Source organism: Notolabrus celidotus, chromosome 9 (assembly GCF_009762535.1).
Source record: "Notolabrus celidotus isolate fNotCel1 chromosome 9, fNotCel1.pri, whole genome shotgun sequence".
Classification (NCBI taxonomy): Eukaryota; Metazoa; Chordata; class Actinopteri; order Labriformes; family Labridae; genus Notolabrus; species Notolabrus celidotus.
The window spans coordinates 22,700,977-22,721,373 of NC_048280.1; the positions used below are offsets into that span (position 1 = coordinate 22,700,977).

Consider the following 20,397-nt stretch of genomic DNA (forward strand, 5'->3'; position numbering starts at 1 on the left):
ATAACTGAGCTAGTCAACAATACCCCAGGCCTCACTTTCTTTCTCTCTCTCTTCCTCTTCCCCACTCTCTCTCTATTTATTTTCCTCTGTCTCTTTCTACACTTTTTCTCAGGCCTTATCTAGCGCTAAATGTTTTTCGCTTCAACCTCACACTCTGGTAACATGCACATCACCCAACGCCAAATAGGCTGGCCGTTACAAAACACACTGTAGTTCATGCCAGGGTGCTGGCTCTGGCAACACATCATCTCAGCTACTTCTACATGTCAAAGACAGAGACAGAGAGAGAGAGAGAGACAGAGAGAGAGAGAGAGAGAGAGAGAGAGAGAGAGAGAGAGAGATGGAGATTAAGAGTGGGAATGAAAAAGAGATACAGTCAGAGATTAACTCAGTATATTAACTCATATACTTTTTTCTGTGCATTTGTGAGTTTTTCTTTGCAGGAATGCTACTTTCCCACAAGTTTCACTTAACCTTCAATTCCTTCTGTTTTTATCCATTCCTGAACTTGGACCTCTGCATTTCCCCTCCCAGAGCAACATATTTAAATTCCTGTCTTGTTGCATTTTGCCTTGTCCCTCTGCAAAACAAAATCTGAGCCAAATCCTCCCAGAAAAACAAACAGGCTGATGATTTCATCCAGTAGATCCATCCAAGCCTATACATACATGTGTCGTGTTAAGACTCATGTGTGCGTGCGTGCATGTGTGTTTGTGTGTGTGTGTGTGTGTGTGTGTGTGTGTGTGTGTGTGTGTGTGTGGCTGAAGGTAGTAATCTTTGATACTGTTATCAGTTCCATGGAGCTGGAGGACTGTTTGGAAGACCCACTGCAGCTCTGACCTACTTGTGTCAATGCATGGGGCTGAGTGTGTGTTGCATATGTGTGTTAGTCTGTGTGTTTATAGGCACTTGGGACGGTGTGTGTTTGAGGCGTTCTCTCTATGGACGCGGGGAGTGTGAGAAGCTGGGTGTTTTGACAGCTTTAGAGCAGTTCCAGTACTGTGCTGGGGCAGGGGGTGTGCAGGCCTGTTGGACACTGGGGTGAGAGCGGGGTCAGCGGAGGAGTGGACAGGAGAGGAGGAGATGAGAGGAAGAGTTTCATATCAAAACGCTCTACAGCCATTAAAATGATACCCGATAGCCATTTTTTTGTAATTTAGAAAAGAGTATTGTAAAAACATGGAGTTCAAACAGACGTACAAGGAAGCAACTTTCCAAGTATAAGTGACGGAGGGAATATGAGTAGTATAGGAGAAAAAAAGGGAAGCAGGCATAGACTGAAAGAGAAAAACAAACCTTTTAGTTAGAGGTTTATGGTGATAAGTTTTTGCAATGCATCAGCAGCTTGTACCTTTTTTCATTGTTCACTGGACTCAGAGCCTCTAGCAAATATTTTGTTCTGTTACAAAAAGGTAATCCTTAGTTGCTGTGCTAGAGAATTACTGCTTGTGAATTAAAAGCTTTGCATGTAGAATATTCACATTAATCAGATATTTAGTAATGCTAAAATCTGTGTTCTTTGAGTAACAGATAATATATCAAGGCAAAAACCATTAACACAGCTTGTTACAACAAAAAGATGTTGTCTAAGAACTAACCAAACCTTTTGTGAATATCAGGTGCAAGTTTGGCGAGGCAGGTAAAGTGAGCTTCTCATGTACAAAGCCCTTTGCTAGATTGTTTCCCCACATTTCCGCTGTCCTTTCTAATAAAACTGAAATATATAACTATGTGAATATTTCCCAAACAAAGCATCATCACAAAGCAGGTGAAACATTCTTTCTGCACTTTTTTAAATGACAAAATATATAGAGCAAAGTTTTAAAGTACAAAAAGTCGAGGTCAGAATTAGCATCGAAATTTGCCTTATATACTTTGTCAGATTATCTCTACTTTGTTTGAGATGCAGGTAAAAGCTAAGCCCTTGTTCAATATATGCACTCTGTATCCCATTTTGTTAATGCAGCTGGTCTCGGCACATGGCTTTCCTGTGATGAGTCTGGCTCTGCTCGAGGTTTCTGCCTGTTTAAAGGAAAATGTTATTTGCCACGATGGCAGGTACTTGCTCATTGTTGGATTAATGTTGGTGGTAGTAGAAGTAAAGTCTATTTATGTTAAGTGTCATCAGATAACTTTTGTGGTGAGCTTTTCTGTTTTGTAAATTAAGACCAAACGGTACCTGATATTCTTTGGATAACGCTTAATGAACTAAAGATGAAATAAATACTCATTTGTCACATTGTAAACAAGTAGAAAACGTATAAATAAACAGCCATTATTTTTTAAGAGCTAGCTTAAATTTTTAAAATTGAGATAAGTGATTGCAAAAATGAGATCAGAAAATTGTAAAATGGAAAAGGGAATCCTCATCCTCTCTTGCAGCTTACCAGGGCTACAACTACTTATGATTCATGAATTATTATTGCTTGTTGCTTGAGTCATTTTGGACATATTTTAAACTGAAATTTAGCTAAATGTGTTTACGTAAGATAGGCCAAGTCCTTCAGTAAACCTCGAGGAAAACATTGGATGGTGTTGAATACCACAGCAGACTATACTGAGTATTTGTCCAAGCAGCAGGACACTCCTTGTTGAAGTAGTGATGCCAAAGAGTGATCTCAGCTCTTTCTCTAAACTTTAATCTCACCAAAGTGTTAAAACGATGGGAGTAGACTTCCCACACAGTTAATAAAAGAGCGATAAAGCTTATAAACAAAGCCGCACAGTCCTTAATCGTAATACTGTAGCTGAAAAGGCCAGACATCACCTCAGACTGTGCTGCTTGAGAGTTCTCTCACAAGTACAGCTCTCCTAAAAAGGGGCTGCCTCTCCACTTTTCTAAGCCCCCTCTCAGTGCCGTTGCTGTTGAATCCCTGCTTTCTCCTGCCCATCTTTCATGCCGGTCCATTCTGGCCATGCCAGCCGGGTCAGGGGGCAGTGTTTTCTCAGGGCTTCAAGACCACTCTGGACAAAAAGACATAAAAGAGACATCTCTCTTAGCAGCACAGTGAGCGCCTGTTCACTTTATTTTGATGTTAGAGCAAGATGGTGCATAAAAACACACATTTGGTTGAGTTCTCAGGGATGCAAGGATATGAAGACAAACACAGGGGTCAATTTTTTATGTAGTTCATGTTCACTTTTCTATATCATTACCCTGCTTTATTAAAATGTGGACATGGTCTAATAGTCACAGCTGATCTGCTCAAAGATCTGTCACAGATGTAATCTCTCAGTGTGCTGGCAGGCAGTGACAGCACTTACATAATCTAACAGACAAAGTTTTTATCTCCATTTTTTTTTTATACAGAGAGCTCAATACCATTTTCCACCAGTAGAGGTCATTCTTCAGTCTTCGATGGCCATGAAAGACAGTTGATCTCTCAATCCAAGGTCCACACATGGCCAAAATGATACACTGATATAGGATAGTTTTTGAACGGTTTGACAAAATTAAATCTAATAAAAAAATCTTCTTTCTGTTATCTTATTAATGTACTTACTTGTTTTTTAAAAATGCAGATGAACTAAAAAGATCCTGCATGAGTAACATGTCCAGACAAGTTCTTGGCTGGATAACATCCAACATACTGAGCAATTTAGGTGGAAACTATAAATAGTCCCGCTGGTTGAATTGTGAGTTATTTTTGCCTCTTGGCATTGTGGCAGCATTTTTCTTCTCTGGTGCAGATTAACATTCCAGAAATGAATCCCAAAAGAATGAGATCTTGGAAAAATTATGAGGGCAAAAGGTTGGATTTCTTTCCACAGCAATGCATGATCTGTCTGTTTTCTTAGCTCCTGTATTGCCTTTTGTAGAAATACACAAGTGTTGCTATATGTGGAAACTAGTTGCTATGCCTGAACACCCAGAATAATCATGGAGTAAAACATCTCCCCATCCATTTAGTTTTAGTAACATACATTAGTACATTTAGTAACATTACTGCCTCATTTATCAGGATTAGTTCTGATATGAATTGTATGGTAAAAAACAAATCAGGAGAAAAAAACATCCCCCCTCTTTTCTCTGAGTAATAATATTAGTGTGAAATGGAGAGTCAAACCAGTGGTGGTGGATGTGAATGCTTCAAAAAAAAAGTCAGCATGTTTTGTGGCATGTTTTGAGTTAACAGGATAGACACACAGCACAGTTTCAGGGCGGGGTTACTACAAGCTCGGCCAATATGATTGGCTTCTGTGTTCTTATGTCTGATGTCACCTTAAAGTGCTCCTCATCAGGTCTACTCTCTGAGGCTTGAAGTGTTAAATGGACTTTTTCGTAGAGTCCAGCTGAGAGATAAGAATAATATAGATTATTAGATGATATCTGATAACTGTGCTTAATTTTGGAAGTCACACAACACATAACAATTTAAAATGTTAAGGAAAATGCAAACGCCAAGGATCAAAATGTATATATTTTTAATGCAAAATCAAGAGGTGCAGTTTTAACATCATCCATTGCTTTAACTTCTTATGCTTATGGTTTTTGATCCCTAAATATGCCTCGGATGTGAAGCTGGGGTGTAGTTTGGGTGGTATAATATAGGGGCATTACTGCTCTACTTCAAATATCTGTTTTTCTGACAGCACCTGAACGCAGCACAGGATGCGTTGGGCGCCTTGTGTCGTGACGCGCCGTCGTGGGGGCGTGCCTCTGATGAAATCAGCTGGGGAAACAACAACACAAAAGGGGTGGCTCGGACTCGAACAATCTTTATGCCAGTTATGTTTAGATTTCATGCTAAAAAGCGTCAACTATAACATTGTCTCAGGTGTGCAGCAGCGCGTGGGTAGGACTTGTTGAAGACTGAGAGACGCTGGATTAAGGAGGCGTTGAGAAGTAAGAGGAGGAGGATGTGACAGGGCAAGAGGTCCTGTGCGACGTCCACTGTTATAAGTGCTCTTTAACAAACAACGGGGCCACCGTGAACATCGATACGTTCCTCGCGCGCCTTTGTCCGGTTTGAGGGACCGGCTGGACCACCAGCAGAGTGGCATGTGGGTCAATACAGGAACCGTCGGAAGGTAGGGACCCCTCCTGCATGCAGCAATACTGGGTCACATGCTCTCAATGCACAAAGCAATCCACACACTGCTTGTAAAATCCTTTACTTCAAAGATTATGAAACCACCAGCTGCATTTATTCAAACTATGTGACCATATTGCAGGCACTTAATGGGGTTTAATCTCCTCTTATATCTCTAGAGTGTCCCTGTAAGGCTTTTATATTTCAGATGTGTCTCATAATTTTAGCACGAGATGTTGCAATGGAAGATTATTTCTTATTTTTAATCCCACACGTGCTACATAGGCTACTGTTATAGGAGCATTTGGGTTTAGTGTTGGCTGTAGTGCTGCAGATGGGCTTGGCACATTACGCAAGACTTATCAGCGCATCGTTTGGGATGTAGGCTGATATCCACCTGCCTTTTATAACATCAATATGAAAACGAAAACATCCTTCCAACGAGCTGAGTGTGGAGTGGATCCCGCATTTTATATACAGACGCGGAGGACAACACAGTAGATTGCCCGTTTTGTTGAATCGGTTCCCTAAAAATATGAATGGGCCAGGTGGTTATGAATGGCTACGGGGAGAGGGAGCGCACGAGGTGCTTTCATTGATGAGTGTAGCGATGCTACACCGCCACCACTCTACTGGTGCCGCATGTAGATCCAAACTGGGATGATAGAGAACATGATGCAGAATCCATGTTTTTAAAATTACACTCAGGCAAACACACACACACACACACACACACACACACACACACACACACACACACACACACACACACACACACACACACACACACACACACACACACACACACACTGTAATGCTGATCCTCTAGCCGTGACGTCATTAGAGAGATATTGTTACGCAGGCAGGTAGCTGGGTGGCTGCAGAAGAAGCCTCTTGCCTCTACCTAGAGATGAATAAAGACATTTTACCTGACTGTATATTTATTTTCAGCAATCAGCATATAATCATGCATGCTTTAGTGGCACAAACAATTTGGCAGACTTCTCTTCTGTATTTTGCAATCTTTGTCTCTCAGCCAAATCATTTTTCTCCTGGAGAGATGCCTATAAATCACCTCTGAGTGAGTGTGTCTCATTTGTGGAAACACCAACTGTTATGTATTATTGCTTCTTTTCCCCTTGGATCCTGTTAAAATTGTTTTATGGATTTGGTGGTGGATCTCTAATCATCACCGCTGTTAATGAATAAATGATTGGTGCTGTCATTGTGTATACAGTCAGATGGATCTGGAACAGAGCTACTTATTGTCCTGGTTAGGCAGCGCGCCCGACGCTTTGGCTGTGTCAACAGCTCGGAGATAACATGCAGTGCAGCAGTGACAGACCCGCATGGAAGAGTCAGCATGCATCATGAATGTTCTGACCTCTATATCAGGCTTTATTGGAAGGTACACAAATGTAACAGAACCTACAATTGTGTCTGTGTATCATCCATTATCCGTGCCAGGGTGGACCATAGTGCTTTGTCATATGTTGTTGGTGGTATGTTTTAACTGGATAGTATATGATAGTTTGGTGATTAGGATTATGACTACTTTAAAGTTGTAAGGATCTTTAATATTCTGGCCTATTTTTCTGTTTTTAACATAATGTTTAAAATTGATTTATATTCTTTAAAGACATTTGTGGCCTGGAATATGGACTTTCAGACAAACCTGTATCAACCTGTTCACAGACAAAAGTGACGTTTAGCTCAACGTAACAGTGATTCAAGTTTGCCTTGACAGACATCAGAGACAAAACTCAAACAAAGCACTTCTGATTTTCCCAACTCTCATTCAGGTTGTGGGAAAGCTTCAGCCACACTTCACTGAAAGTGAGTATCAAAACAATTTATATAACTCATAATAATATTTATAAAAAAGGAATTTTTTCCTTGCCTCTGTTGAAAAATTGAGTTATGAATTTGTGCTGTACAATTAAAAATTGATCAATTCACCTTAAGATTACATACCTGTTGTATTTATGTATCAGCATCAGATGAGGCTGTCAACCACTGGCTATTACTTCTGAGTATGCAACAGTTTTAGAAATGGTCTGTACTGGTCTGACGCTGTAGTTGAGTTTTGAACTTGATATCTTCATGATATGACAACATTTTATATATAAAGCTATAAACATGGTGATAACTGTTGCCTCTTTGAAATAAACAAATCAGTATCAAAGCAATCACAAAGTCATTTGATAGTGTACAGGAAATGGGAAAGACATTTTTAGCTTATGCGTTTTAATTAATAAAAAGTCTAAAAATGTCTTGCAGATATTGGACCAAAATATTCTGTGTTGGAAACAGTACAGATTGATAATAGTAATGAGACAGAGAGAACAAGTTTAGACAGCAAGACAGATGGAGGGTGAGAGTCAGTGGAAAATATGGTCTGTGGAGAGGGAGGAGGAGGTAGATTGGGAGGGGATGAAGGAAATGAGGGCATCAAGAGGAGCCTTCCTGTGTTTACTAAGCATTACTGCAGCACAGAGCACAGAGGAGGAAGCTTCTCAGGCAGGCAGACATGCTGCTCCTCAACACCCTCTCCTTCATTAGGATAGATGGGCATATATCAGCGCCTGCTATAACACCAGCACCATCTGCAGTGGGCGAGGCTAGTACATGCTGGCATGTGTGTGTGTATGTGAGTCGGAGGTCTACTGTCAGCTGTCCAGGGAGCCAAGCAGAGGCTACAGACCGGGTTATGTAACCATGTCTGTGCCAGCTGCGCCTGTGGCAGTCACTGTCTTAAACATCCACATAACACACACTCACCACAAACACACCTGAGACACTTTATGTCATGAGAACAGAGTTTTGACCAAAATAGTCATGGAAGAATGAGGTTGCATACATGACTTCACATAATTTCTTCCAACAATTACACATGGACACTTTGAAGCCAAGCCTGTGTTAGTGTAAACCCCACAGCTCTGTGTGAGTGTCGGCCCGTGTAAAAAGTGGGTGGTCATTGGGGTCATATTTTCCACGAGCTGGATGTGAGAAGAGGGGAGGAGAGATGGGTGGTTTCGTCATGGCGTTTTGAGTTAACTAAAGGAAGAGGAGAAAAGAAGCAGGGAGGGTTTGGGGTTAGGGAGGTTTTTTGGGATGAGCGGCTGCTGCCAGTGGATCACTGAAGGTGTTACGTAACAGAGTAAGGGAGACAGGGAGAGGAGGGGAGGGAAACGGGTGTGGGAGGGCTGTCTGCTTAATGCCTCTGTTTGAAATCTATCCAGAAAATTGTGAGGTCACAGATAGATACACAAATGGAAAGGGTGGAGGGGGCATGATAGTGGATTGGAGAGGAAATGGAAGCAGGGCGGTGGAGAGGGGTTACTCAAAGACAATGAGCAAAGTGAAGGATTGAAGGATGGAATAGCTGTTAGCTGAAGCATTACATTTGAAGGATAAATACAGGATGGGGGAGAGAGTGAGGGGTTAGAAGGTGTGGTTGAGTGGGCACAGCTGCGAACAAACCAGACAGACAGAGGGATAAATGAAAGGATTTGGAGAGGAATGAGTGTGTATAAAAAAATTATATATATTGCCAGCAAGTCTACACAGAGACAGAGCTGTAATCCATCTCCTTATGAAAGCCCTTCTAGCCTTAAAGGAAAGCCATACTGAGATGCATGCTGTCCAAATTATGCATGAGCTTCTTTGTCTGGTCCTCCCTGCACGCACGCACACACACAAACATGCACACACACACACACACACACACACACACACACACACACACACACACACACACACACACACACACACACACACACACACACACACACACACACACACACACACACACACTGACTCAATCTGTGACATTCCAGAGTAAACCAGGAGGTCTGTGTTTGTGTGTCGAGTGGGCGTTCGAGTTCCTGCCACAGTGTTCCCATCACTGTAGTTTTGCTGACACTCATCAATATGTCACGATAAAAGTCAGAACTACATGCCCACATGCATGAAAACTGGGTCACAATCTCATTCTCTTTTCCACACACATTTCATTCTTGCATCCCCACGTTTCTCTTCTTTGTCTCTGCAGCCGTTTTTTTGCAGCCTTGTTTGGAAAGTTGACACTGGCCTGCAGATGAGGTCTAGACGTCTGTGTACAGTTCACTATAGGTCGTTTGCTAAAAATGAAACCTGAGCTGTGCTGCTTTTCTTTCTCTTCCTCTGAGCTGTTCTGCTCTCACAGTCTCTGGCTCTGCTCATGCTTCAGTCATGCAACTAAAAGTAAGCGTGGAAGCTCATAAAATGTATCTTAAAACCCAAGAGCAGGTGCATATCTTTCTACTGCACTCATGTGTGTGTAACTAGTTCTGCAATTTGTATGTTGACTGATGCATGACCAGACTGTGCCTTCGAGCCTCAGATGGAGGATGAAATCTGGAAGCTGGGTCCTCTTGATCCCCCTGAGAAACTATCCACACCATCACCAACGACTCCGCCTCCTGGTTACATCACTGCTCGCATCATTCCCTGCCTCGCAGACTGGCCCTAAGCTCATTACCACATGCACACTCTTGCACGCATGCTGACATACACGCACTGACTTCCTGACTCCTCTGGGTCAGTAGTTGAAGCTCTTTAACTGCACCCTCCTCTGTCTGTGTCTGTCTTTTTTGCCTCAGAGAGCTTCACATTTGACAGTGGAGAGAAGCGTCAGCAGGAAAAGCTGTGATTTGTTCCCCTGAGCAACCTTGGTTATTGTTGCTTTATGCCCTTTTGATCCCTGTGGCATGTCTGAATGATTCTAATGCTGCTCTGACAGTCCATCTCTTTCTCTCTAAGACTCCAATAATCCTCTTCCTCCTGCTCTTGCAATCCCTTTTTGCTGTGCTGTTGCATTAAAACACAGGGAATTAACAACACTATGTACCCTCCTATCTCTCTTTCTCCCTCTCTAACCCTATGCCTATTCCATTTTTTTCTCGCATATCCTTTGCCACATATACCAGGCTTGATCAAGAACGACGTGCACACTGTCACACTTGGCACCACATCCACTGTCCCTAATTCAGCTCTAAGAGGACTTCCGCTTTGGAGGCTGCCCTCACCATTAGACAGATCTCTGTTTGATAAGTGCGAGGCAGTGGCAACTTTTTATTGCTTCTTTTATCTCCTCCTCCTCTCTACCTGTAGTACGTGTCTCTGAAGGTGTCGCAGGCAGACAGGTGGCAAGGGAGAAGAGAGTATTTATAACTCTGAAAAGCACAGTTTTTTATCTGCTCCATATGGACCGTTCAAGGAGAAGCTTCTTTGACAGACATTTTTCTGCAGCTTCAGATAGACAAAGGTACGGTGTACAGCTGGTGTGATTGCCTCGGTTTGACAGGACAAGAGAAACCAATGTGTGAGATCCTTAGGGGAATATATAAGTATTATTTTGCAGCTGTAATATCATGAACAAGTTGGAGATGTGTGAGAACTGAGAAAGAGGTCATAGCTGAAAGGCAGCATGCACACATGGCTGAAGTGTCCGATGAATGGGTGCCATTTTTAGCTGCTGGTGTCTGACGGTGCTGGACTGAAGTGTTGCATTGGCATCCACGTCAATGGAATAACAAGCAAGGGCCTTTATGAATGTTTCAGATGCTCTATTTATGAGGCCTTAAGGGTGGGTCTTTGAACTCAGTGCAGGGACGGATGGACTGATTAGTTGACTACTGGTCCAAGCGTGTGTGTATGTGTGTGTGCGGAGGCTGGTTATGTAATAGCGCAGATTCTTCCAAGAATGTTTTTTTCGTTTTGAAAATTAGTATTAACAAGTGTTTTGACATGTCAGAAATGTTTGTAAGCAGTTTACGGAAAGGGGATTTAGAAAAGCTTTTCACAGCTATGTGTGCTTTTAAAGAGGATATGGATTGAACTGTGTACTTTTCCACTTTGTCTTATTTTGAGACTAAGTTCAGAATTTACAAATGGTCAAACAGGCGCTTACTTTGTTTAATTCTTTTCTCACTGTGGAAGCCTGCTGTAAATATATTTGACCCCAAAGATGATGCACAGCTCCTCTTGGGCTCCTGATTGACCTAAAAAGTTAATTACAAAAGCCTTTAGAAGGGATTTGACCGTTTTGGCATTGACATCTGACCCTGTGTTCGCTCCAGAGATGGATGCTGCATCACTGTTGTTTACCCCAGCGAAATCAAAAGGGGGAGCAGATAGGAGGAAGACAGACAAGTGGAGAAAGGGTTGTTTTTCTCTTTTTGTCTCTCTGTGCTGGTGCAGAAATAGCTCTGTGGTCCCTCTATTTCTCAGCCTGCGAACCATGTGTTCAGTCTGGGAGTTTGGCAGAAGCCTCTGTTCACTGGTCAGCACAGCTACAGGGCCTCCGAGCCTTCACAAAGCTCCCCTAGCCCGACATGTAGAAGCCACTGTTCTCAGTGCGAGTTGCTTTTCTTGTCAAAATGCATCACAATTCCTCCTGGGAATTATAATCAATGTGATTTTAATTTTCCATTAATATTAAATTAACCTCTTTCTTCCCCTCTCTCTCTCCCATCTGCAATCCTCCAGGGCCCTCTCCATGGATATTGACACAGACTATGAGCGGCCCAATGTGGAAACCATTAAATGTGTGGTGGTTGGGGATAATGCAGTAGGCAAGACCAGGCTAATCTGTGCCCGGGCCTGCAATGCCACCCTCACACAGTATCAGCTGCTTGCCACCCACGTGCCAACCGTCTGGGCCATCGACCAGTACCGAGTATGCCAGGAGGTGGGCAAACACACACACAAACACACACACACAAATACACACTGGAATGAGCTGCATATAGACAAACTTTGGTTCACTTTTTGACAAGCTAATAACTGTTGCATATGTGTCTACTGTTTTTAATACAACTTTATTTGAAAAAATGACCATGCAGTTTGACATTGTGCAATCTTAATCCTACTGATTGCATAATACATAACTCCCTCTAGACACTCAAAAATCACAGTGAAGTGAAGACCTTTTGACCTGATCATTGGGATGTGTGCATGTATGTGTGTGTTGCAGGTGTTGGAGAGATCTCGTGATGTCGTGGATGAGGTCAGTGTGTCCTTGAGGCTATGGGACACATTCGGGGACCATCACAAAGACAGACGATTTGCCTATGGCAGGTAAGCAGAAACATACACCGAGTCAAACACAGGCACACACACACACACACACACACATAAATGGGTTTCAGACAATGCATCAGCCAGAGCCTTCTTATTGACCTAATAACACAATTTCTGGCTGACCACAATGTCAACTACCTTGCAACGTGTCCCATTATCCCGATCAGTGCGGCCAAGAGATTATTATATCTTGGCTGACAGATTTGTAAGGCATTGACTCAGCTTCTTTGGACTAATACATTTCCAAATGCGTCGATGGTCTGTTCAGATGAATAAAACTTACAGCAAGAATGCAAGCCCGTCACACATACATGATGATGTAACATTAAACCGACAAAAAGTAGTTTTCTATGTAATCCTGCTGCCACAGTTCTTTATAGCTGAGCTCTGCCCTCCAGCTGTTGCATCTGTCCTCTGACAGACATGATTGGATCATCCCTCTATCCTCTTACTCTCCATCCCTCTATCGAAGCTGCTTTATTGGCATAATGCAAACAAATTCAGTTCAAATGAGAGATACCATGACATTAACAGCAAAAGAGTCCCATATACAATGCATTCATTTTTAACCTGTATATTTATCTAGTTAGTTTCAGAATTAAGTGAAACTGTATCTCCTTTCTTTATTCACCTGCATTGCAATGCCCTTGTATCTATATTACTCACAATGTAAAGGGTCTCTTACATAGTTATTAACCCTAACCCTAATGAACTAAGACCTCACAGAAAGCCTTCTCTTGTACGTTTATATATCACACTGTTTGATATGTTGTGTGAACTTTGCGTCACCCCGTCTGTTTGTGCATTTCTATGTTGCGTGTGGTTGAGTTTGTTTCACGTTTCCTGCCCTCTGTCTTTCCCACCCTCTCTTTCTCAGTGTCTGTACATTTGCTCAGTGATCTGCCCCTGTTTGTTTATGTGTGCAATATGTGTGCGTCTCTTTCCACATGTCCTGCATGCTTTGTCAGCCTGTAGTCAGCTGATAAAGACGCAGTGCCAGCTCAGCTGTTTTCTGCCTGCTTGGGTGCCTGGCGCCTGCAGCTCCAGGCAACAACCTCCTCTTCCTCCTCCTCTTCTAGCTACATTTGTTCTTCTCACCCTTCCCCTCTCCTCCAACCAGCCCTCAGACTCTTTTTTCTTCTATTTCACCTCACCTAACACCTCTACTTCTGTCTCCTTAAATCACCTTGTTACTCAACTCCTGCCTTCTCTGCCCTTGACTTTTTTCTCCTTTACCCTCTCTACACCCTTCTCCATTCTCTTGTTTATGTCAAAACTCAAAACATCACATTGTCAGACAATACCACACTGTCACATGCTTCATTAGGCAAGGAACGATCTGAGTTGGAAAACAATCTTAGCCTGAAAATAGGCCAAGCCCAACTTAATCCGAGCCATACTCTTTTTTTTTTCTTCCAGTCTGCAGCATCCATTTCAAAATAAGCAAAAACAACGTTATTATATTTCACCTAAGGCAATCTTCTTCCAAGGCGTTTAAGTAGCATGTTATCTACCTTTATGGTACTGTTGTGACAGACCTAATGGCAGATAAGGGGAGTCATGCCAGGCTGTGTGATTGCAGTGTCATAAATAAGTCTGCATGAGATCCATCTTTATTGCAACTGAAAATCTGATTGTTGAGGACATCTCAGCTGTGTTTGTTTGTGTGCGTGTGTGGTTGTGTTTGTGTGCGTGTGTGGTTGTGTGTGTGTGTGTCTGAGTCTCTATGTGCATATGTGTGTCTTCTCTTACATAATCTGGCAACGGTTGACCTTTGTAGTTTGGATCCAATACAAGCACACACTGGCACACACACACACTGACACACAGAGAGAAAACACTAGACTACCAGTCGCTGGTGGAGCTATCTATTATAAATCATTGCTTGTGGTTAATTATTACTGGAACGACAGTAATTCTGACTTTGTATGACTTTGCATTATGTAAAAACTGTCCTTTATGTTACTATCTGATTTAAAATTCAAAAACATGAGTACATACAGGTCAATACCATGACATGCAGGTCAAATAGATTAACCTACATGTTAAAGCTGGAAATACCTACAGTGTAGCAAAGCAGCACCACTAATTGATTCGTCCAACAACAATTTAAATGCACACCTTCATTTGAAGAGATCATAACAACTGCTTTAGAGATATATTAAGATCAGTCGAGGTGGAAACCCTCCTGGGGCTCTTTCCTGACATCATAAAGCTGTTTTTATGCAAAGTGCACCCCCTGAATTTCTGCAATGTCTTGCTAATATAATCTTAACAGTCTCCCGGACTAGAGCAGTAGACCTCTGTTGAAGGAAAAAAAATTATCCTTTAACTACATGTACAAAGGCACGTACACATAACATGACCCGAAACACACTAAGCCATGGTAATGATCTTTTGACAGGGTGCTAATGGGAGTTCTCTGAGTGTCTGCGTATGTGTGTGCGTGTGTGTGTGTGTGTGTGTGTGTTTGTGAGAGAGAGTGAGTGAGAGAGAGAGAGAGCTATTATGTAATGCTTTGGCCCTGTATATTATTGGAGAAGAAGCTTTCAGAGATTGCATTAGTGGAAGTAAAGTTAGACCATGAAACCTGGTTTTACACTGCAAAAAATATCCTTTAGAGTTCAGTTTCGTTCACTGTAATCCAGCTTGTCAATTGCATGTTTGCTATGCAGATCAAGTTGTTGTAAGTTTTCAGCAGGTGGAATTGTTGCTGGCCCATTTTTTGGATTGAACAAAGTAAAGTCAGACTTAAGGGTTAAATACAGGATAAAAAAGTTGATAAGATAGACTATTTTTTACAGTGCAGCTCAGTAAATAGGCCATATGTGCTGCAGCACAGGTATTTTACCCAAGGGAAATAAGAGAAGTGTTTAAGTGGTGTTTAATGCAGCTCTCAAGTTCAGGATGCGGTTTAACAGTTCACATCCTTCGGTGACTTATGTGTGCCCTTTGAAAATGTCAAGAAACTGTAATATGCAGCATGCAAGTTATACAAGTTATGTTAATGTGAAACAGCCCTCGTCTTCTGCTTCTGCGGTCAAAGGTGAAGTGTTCATGTGACGTTTTTTTAAGGAATAGATGATTAAATAGCCTAATTGAAGATTCTTAGTCTGTCTTGTGTTTTGCCTCACTGACAAACAGTTTCATTTATCAGCAACAGACACACACTCATGCACAAACACGCCACAGAAATATCGACACAAGAGAACCGCAGTGAGTGCAGCCGTCTGCTTGCTCAAACTCATTGGTAAAGGAATTGAATTGGTGCATGTGTGTGTATACGTGTGTGTGTATCGTGATCTATTCTTAGCCTCCTCTTTGCGGTCCATGTAGCCTTGGAGAGCTTAGAGAGATTTACGTAAGAGAACGAGAGAGATGGGCTACACAGATCACCAGCCCAGAGGCCAAGACTCACACACATAAAACACACACACACACAAATCTTGTGACCCCGGCTTTCTCAATGGCACCGTCCATGCTCCCACAATGCCTTGCAGCAGCTGAACAAGCTTTTTTCCCTACACATATCGCACATGTTTTAACATAATCTGACAAGATGCTCCGTGACTCATACCTGACCCCCTTTTTTTTTCTTTTCTTCTGTCCCCTTCACTCCATCAAACGCTGTATGTCGTCTCTCTGATGACGTCCCCTCACTCATGACACAACAAATCATCTCTGCTGTCTTTTCCTCTCTTATCTATCATCTCTGTTATTTAGTGCATCATATAATAATTTTTTTCCTCTCGCTCCTCTCCCTGTAGGTCTGACGTAGTGGTGCTGTGCTTCTCTCTGGCTAATCCCAATTCCCTGCGCCACGTCCGCACCATGTGGTTCCCGGAGATCAAACACTTTTGTCCCCGGACGCCCATAATTCTGGTTGGCTGCCAGTTGGATCTGCGCTATGCCGACCTGGATGCAGTAAACCGTGCACGGCGACCCCTAGCCAAGTGAGACACCTTCCACATCAGTCATTTACAGACAGATATTTTTTAGTTAGGGGGTTATATAGGGTGGCTCCAGTTAATCTATTGTCAGTAATAGAATTTAACAGTAATCACTGTCAATAAGGCACTGACTTTTCATCTCCCTATCTTTGATTAATTTGATTAATGTTTAAAAAATAAACTGTTAGGTAATTAGAGTAATTTTGGGCTGTAATACTATTTATTTATTAACTGTATCTCTGTTCCATCCTTTGAATAAACTATAGGTCAATGCTGTTAAAAGAAGCACTTGGATAGAAACGGCACTGTCTTCTGATGTCTAGAGTTTCTGCAAAGCTCTCAAATCATCCTCTTTACTTGTCTCTCAGACCCATCAAACCAACAGACATCCTCCCCCCAGAAAGAGGCCATGAGGTTGCAAAGGAGCTTGGGATTCCCTACTATGAGACCAGCATCGTAGCCCAGTTTGGAGTCAAAGATGTGTTTGACAACGCCATTCGAGCCGCCCTCATCTCCCGTCGCCATCTTCAGTTCTGGAAGTCTCACCTGAAAAAGGTCCAGCGGCCCCTCCTCCAGGCGCCCTTCCTTCCTCCTCGCCCACCTCGCCCTATTGTGGGCATCCCAGACCCCCCTCCTGCTGACGGCGAGGCTCCCGATTCCCTTTTCTGCCTGCCTCTGTGTGCAGATGTTCTTTTCCTTCTGCAGGGCGGTGCCACTCGTGTCTTTGCACACAAAGTCTACCTAGCTACTTCCTGCTCCAAGTTCTATGACCTCTTCACTCTCGACCTTGGTGGGTCATGTTCAAGCCCAAGAGGAGAGGAACAGGAGAACAAAGAAAACCTGGAGATCGCAGAGGAAGATGAGCAGAGTAGGAGAGGAGCCAAGGAGCAAGCTGGGCGCACTAAGAGCCTGGACATCGATAAAGATGGGGTTGATGGAGGAGTGCGAGGGCTGAATCGACCCCAGCTGCTTCAGCAGGGTTCTTTGAGGACTTCCCAGAGTGATAATGCACTCCCATCTCGAGCTCTGTACTCCCTAGGAGCACTAGGGACTGGGCGAGCTCTCTCTGGATGGGGGAGAGGCTTTCTGAGCGTTTGTCTGGAGCATGTTGATGATCCTATGACCGGACGACCCCGACTTATGACTGTTGTAGCCATGGATGCTCTTATACAAGAGGAACCATTCAAGGTGGGGGCCTTTAAAGTGTCAGAACCCTTATGTTTTCCTCCTTAATATGTGGGTTTGTTTTTATTTAGACATCATGGGGCGAATATTTCAATGCTGTCGATGTCTGTCAACAGAGAAGAGCATTTTCTTTTGAAACTGTATATGTAACTTCTTGATTTTGTTCTGTTTCCAGGCAGTGCTTGAGTACCTCTACACAGGCAGTCTGGATGAGGGTCGGGGGGATCTGATGCAGGTCGCAACGATCGCAGAGCTACTCGAGGTGTTTGACCTGAGGATGATGGTTGCAAATGTCCTCAACAGAGAGAGCTTCATGAACCAGGAGATCACCAAGGCATTCCACGTCCGCAGAGCCAACCGCATCAAGGAGTGCCTCAACAAAGGGACCTTTGCTGGTAAAACACTCTGCCAACCAGTCAACAATGCAGCAATTTCAGTAACATTGGTGTCATTGTATATGTTTTTTGTATGCATCAGTAGTTTGTTTGGGATTATATGCATGCGTGTGTGTGTGTGTGTGTGTGTGAGTGTGGTCGAGATTGACAGAAATGATTTTGCTAATTTGCTGCATTGTCTCTCATTCTCTGGAAATGTACGTTGTTTACATTTCCTTGTGTATTTTCCATTGATTATTTGCTGTGAAATGAGCATTGTTGAATGTGGTTTATCTGTTTTCTGTTAGAGTCATCAAGTGGTTTGATGACAGTGGTGTCAGTCTGCTTGGTTGTCTCGTGTTCACCCTTGTGTGCTCCCTGTGTCTTGTTTGTGTGTTGTTGTCAGTCCGCCTCCCTCAACTGATTTGTATGCATGTTGTCATTTGCAGCCAGTGCCTGACAGCTGCTGTCTCTGAACACAGCCTGTCTCATATTCACATCTTTCTATACTTTCTCTGTTGTGTTGTGATCATATAAATGGAAATTTAAAATGAGGAATTCCATAAATACCAAAAGCTGTTAAATTGTAAAAGTACACACACCCCCATTCATTTTATAAGGATGAATTAAACATAGATGTAAGCATTGCAGCATTAGTTCTCTTTCATAAGTACTGTGTTTTCTATCAACTTTTTCAGATGGCAGTATTTCAATATTATTTGTATAATATGAAAGGTTCTGAATTAACAGATTTAGTGATTGACTTCCAAAGATAAGGCCTGTGAAAATAACAGCAGTCATTATGAGAATGTAACCGAACGGCAGCCTCTAGTGTTGAAAATGAAAAATAAATAAAACTGTAGTTCCTCTAGTTTACACTTGAGGCTGCCTATAAAAGCCCAGGCAGCCCCATTGACACCCTTATTAAAATGGCCATTTACACAGCAAAATAAACATGTTTACAGCCTGGGTTAAAAAAAAGAAGTTTCTGGTCTCAATAAATAACTTCCTTATTCCCACATACTATACCAAGAGCAATTAAGGAAAAAAAAGGATATGTTTTTGGGGCATTCTTGCCTTATCAGATAGGACAGCTGAAGAGAGACAGGAAATGTGGGGATTAGAGAGTGGGGGAGGACATGCAGTAAATGGTCGAGTCTGCGACCTCTGCGTCGAGGGCTAAAGCCTCTGTATATGGGGCGGGCTTAGATCGCTAGGCCAATGACGCTGCAAGAGCGTTTTTTTTTTATAACTCACCAGTGTTTAAGAGAGTGACACTAAGAGTTGTGCATGTATTTGTATAATTAAAGGCACTGCTGAGTTGTCAAACAGGCAGGCGTGATATAGCTGTTTGCCTGGAGGCTTACGGCCCACCACAGCTTCATGTCTTAGTTTCTGGGTTGGTTGAAAGTTAAGTTGAGTCAGTGTTTCCAATATCTCAACCACGATCATTTGGCTTCAAATCACCTCTCCTGCAACAATTGGGTGATGTCTCTGAGACTATGTCTGTGGTGATTGTCACAATATAATATGTAACTTTTTGTGTTCCTGTGTACATTTTGGCCTCAAATTTCTGGGAAAAAGTCTGAAGGTTAAATTCTGGAACAGTACGGTACTCAAAAACTGATTAACAATTTGAAATTTGTATTAACCTGCTGAAATTATTTAAACACATGATATACAAACCCCCCTGCTTCAGTCAAGAGTCCAAACAGGATGCATTCCACAATCTCCCTCCCTGCGTCTGCTCTGCTTCCCTTACTCTGTGTCAAAAGCTGTTCTGTCCTCCTGTCAATTTATCTCTCTGTCTGTCTATCTGTGTCTATGTCTCTGTGTGTGTCTCCTGTCTTTCTTTCTGTGTGTGCGTGCGTGCGTGTGTGTGGACGTCTACCTTGTCTGTCTTTCCCCCCTCTGTAGCTTGGGCTTCTGTGGCACTCCACGAGATGAACACTCTTTTCCCACCCCGGTTTTAGATGTGGTGTTCCGGCTGGATGATGGCTGTCTCCCGGCCCACAAACCCCTGCTCATCTCCAGTTGCAGCTGGATGGCGGCTATGTTCCGCGGGTCCTTCATGGAAAGCTACATCGAGGAGGTGGGTGTTGTCGTACTCTGGGGGGGGAAAGCTTTAGGATGAAGTTACTTTTTTATTTGTTTTTTGTGTCTTGGGTCCTTGTACATTTACAGCAGTGAACTCGGGTCATAATTTACAGACGACCTTATCAAACAGCTGTACCTGGCATGTGTTGACAACAGCAGTTACATAAGATAAAATCAATAAGTAAATGAGGTCAAGGTTAATGGGTAACTTAGATAAGTTACTGTGTAGGTACACAAAGCGAGCCCAGAGGAGTATGTCTCACCAGGTCAGCATTCCACATGTGGCGTGTCGAGTTACTTCAGGATAGTTCTCACCTGAGGTTCAGCTTCTGGTCGCTCGGTGCGCCTTCAGGGTCAGGGACCTGACCTAACCAGACAGGAAGTTCATTTCTCTGGCTGTCTTTAAGTCGACTCTCCTCGGACAGTGTTGCAGAACCAGATCCCCCGGGGTTTGGTTTCTTTCAAGGTCGGCAGGCTTGGGTTACAGAGGTTCAGGTGCTCAGGAGAATTGTAAGAAATCCTTATAAAGAGACACAGATGATGAATAAAAATGATGTACATCCAGTCTACGAGCAACATATAAAGTTATAGAAGGCTTTTAAGAGGGAGACTGAAGTAGACTTTATTTTGTTA

At 42.8% G+C, this 20,397-nt stretch overlaps 1 protein-coding gene across 5 annotated transcripts in view; it reads left to right on the plus strand.

The window, feature by feature from the left end:
* The window catches only part of rhobtb4 (Rho related BTB domain containing 4), a 44,156-nt gene that overhangs the window by 14,702 nt on the left and 9,057 nt on the right, over nt 1-20,397 (plus strand). For 2 of the 5 annotated variants that reach the window (XM_034692734.1, XM_034692735.1), the window contains exons 3-8: nt 11,565-11,766; nt 12,052-12,155; nt 15,926-16,111; nt 16,477-17,296; nt 17,469-17,688; nt 19,641-19,759. In XM_034692734.1, the coding sequence (XP_034548625.1) occupies nt 11,575-11,766; nt 12,052-12,155; nt 15,926-16,111; nt 16,477-17,296; nt 17,469-17,688; nt 19,641-19,759 (1,641 nt within the window). In that variant the 5' untranslated portion in view covers nt 11,565-11,574. Of the gene's footprint in view, nt 1-4,652; nt 5,032-6,835; nt 6,870-11,564; nt 11,767-12,051; nt 12,156-15,925; nt 16,112-16,476; nt 17,297-17,468; nt 17,689-19,640; nt 19,760-20,397 lie in introns of those variants that run through there. The other 3 variants (XM_034692737.1, XM_034692736.1, XM_034692733.1) reach the window with 3 other exon arrangements.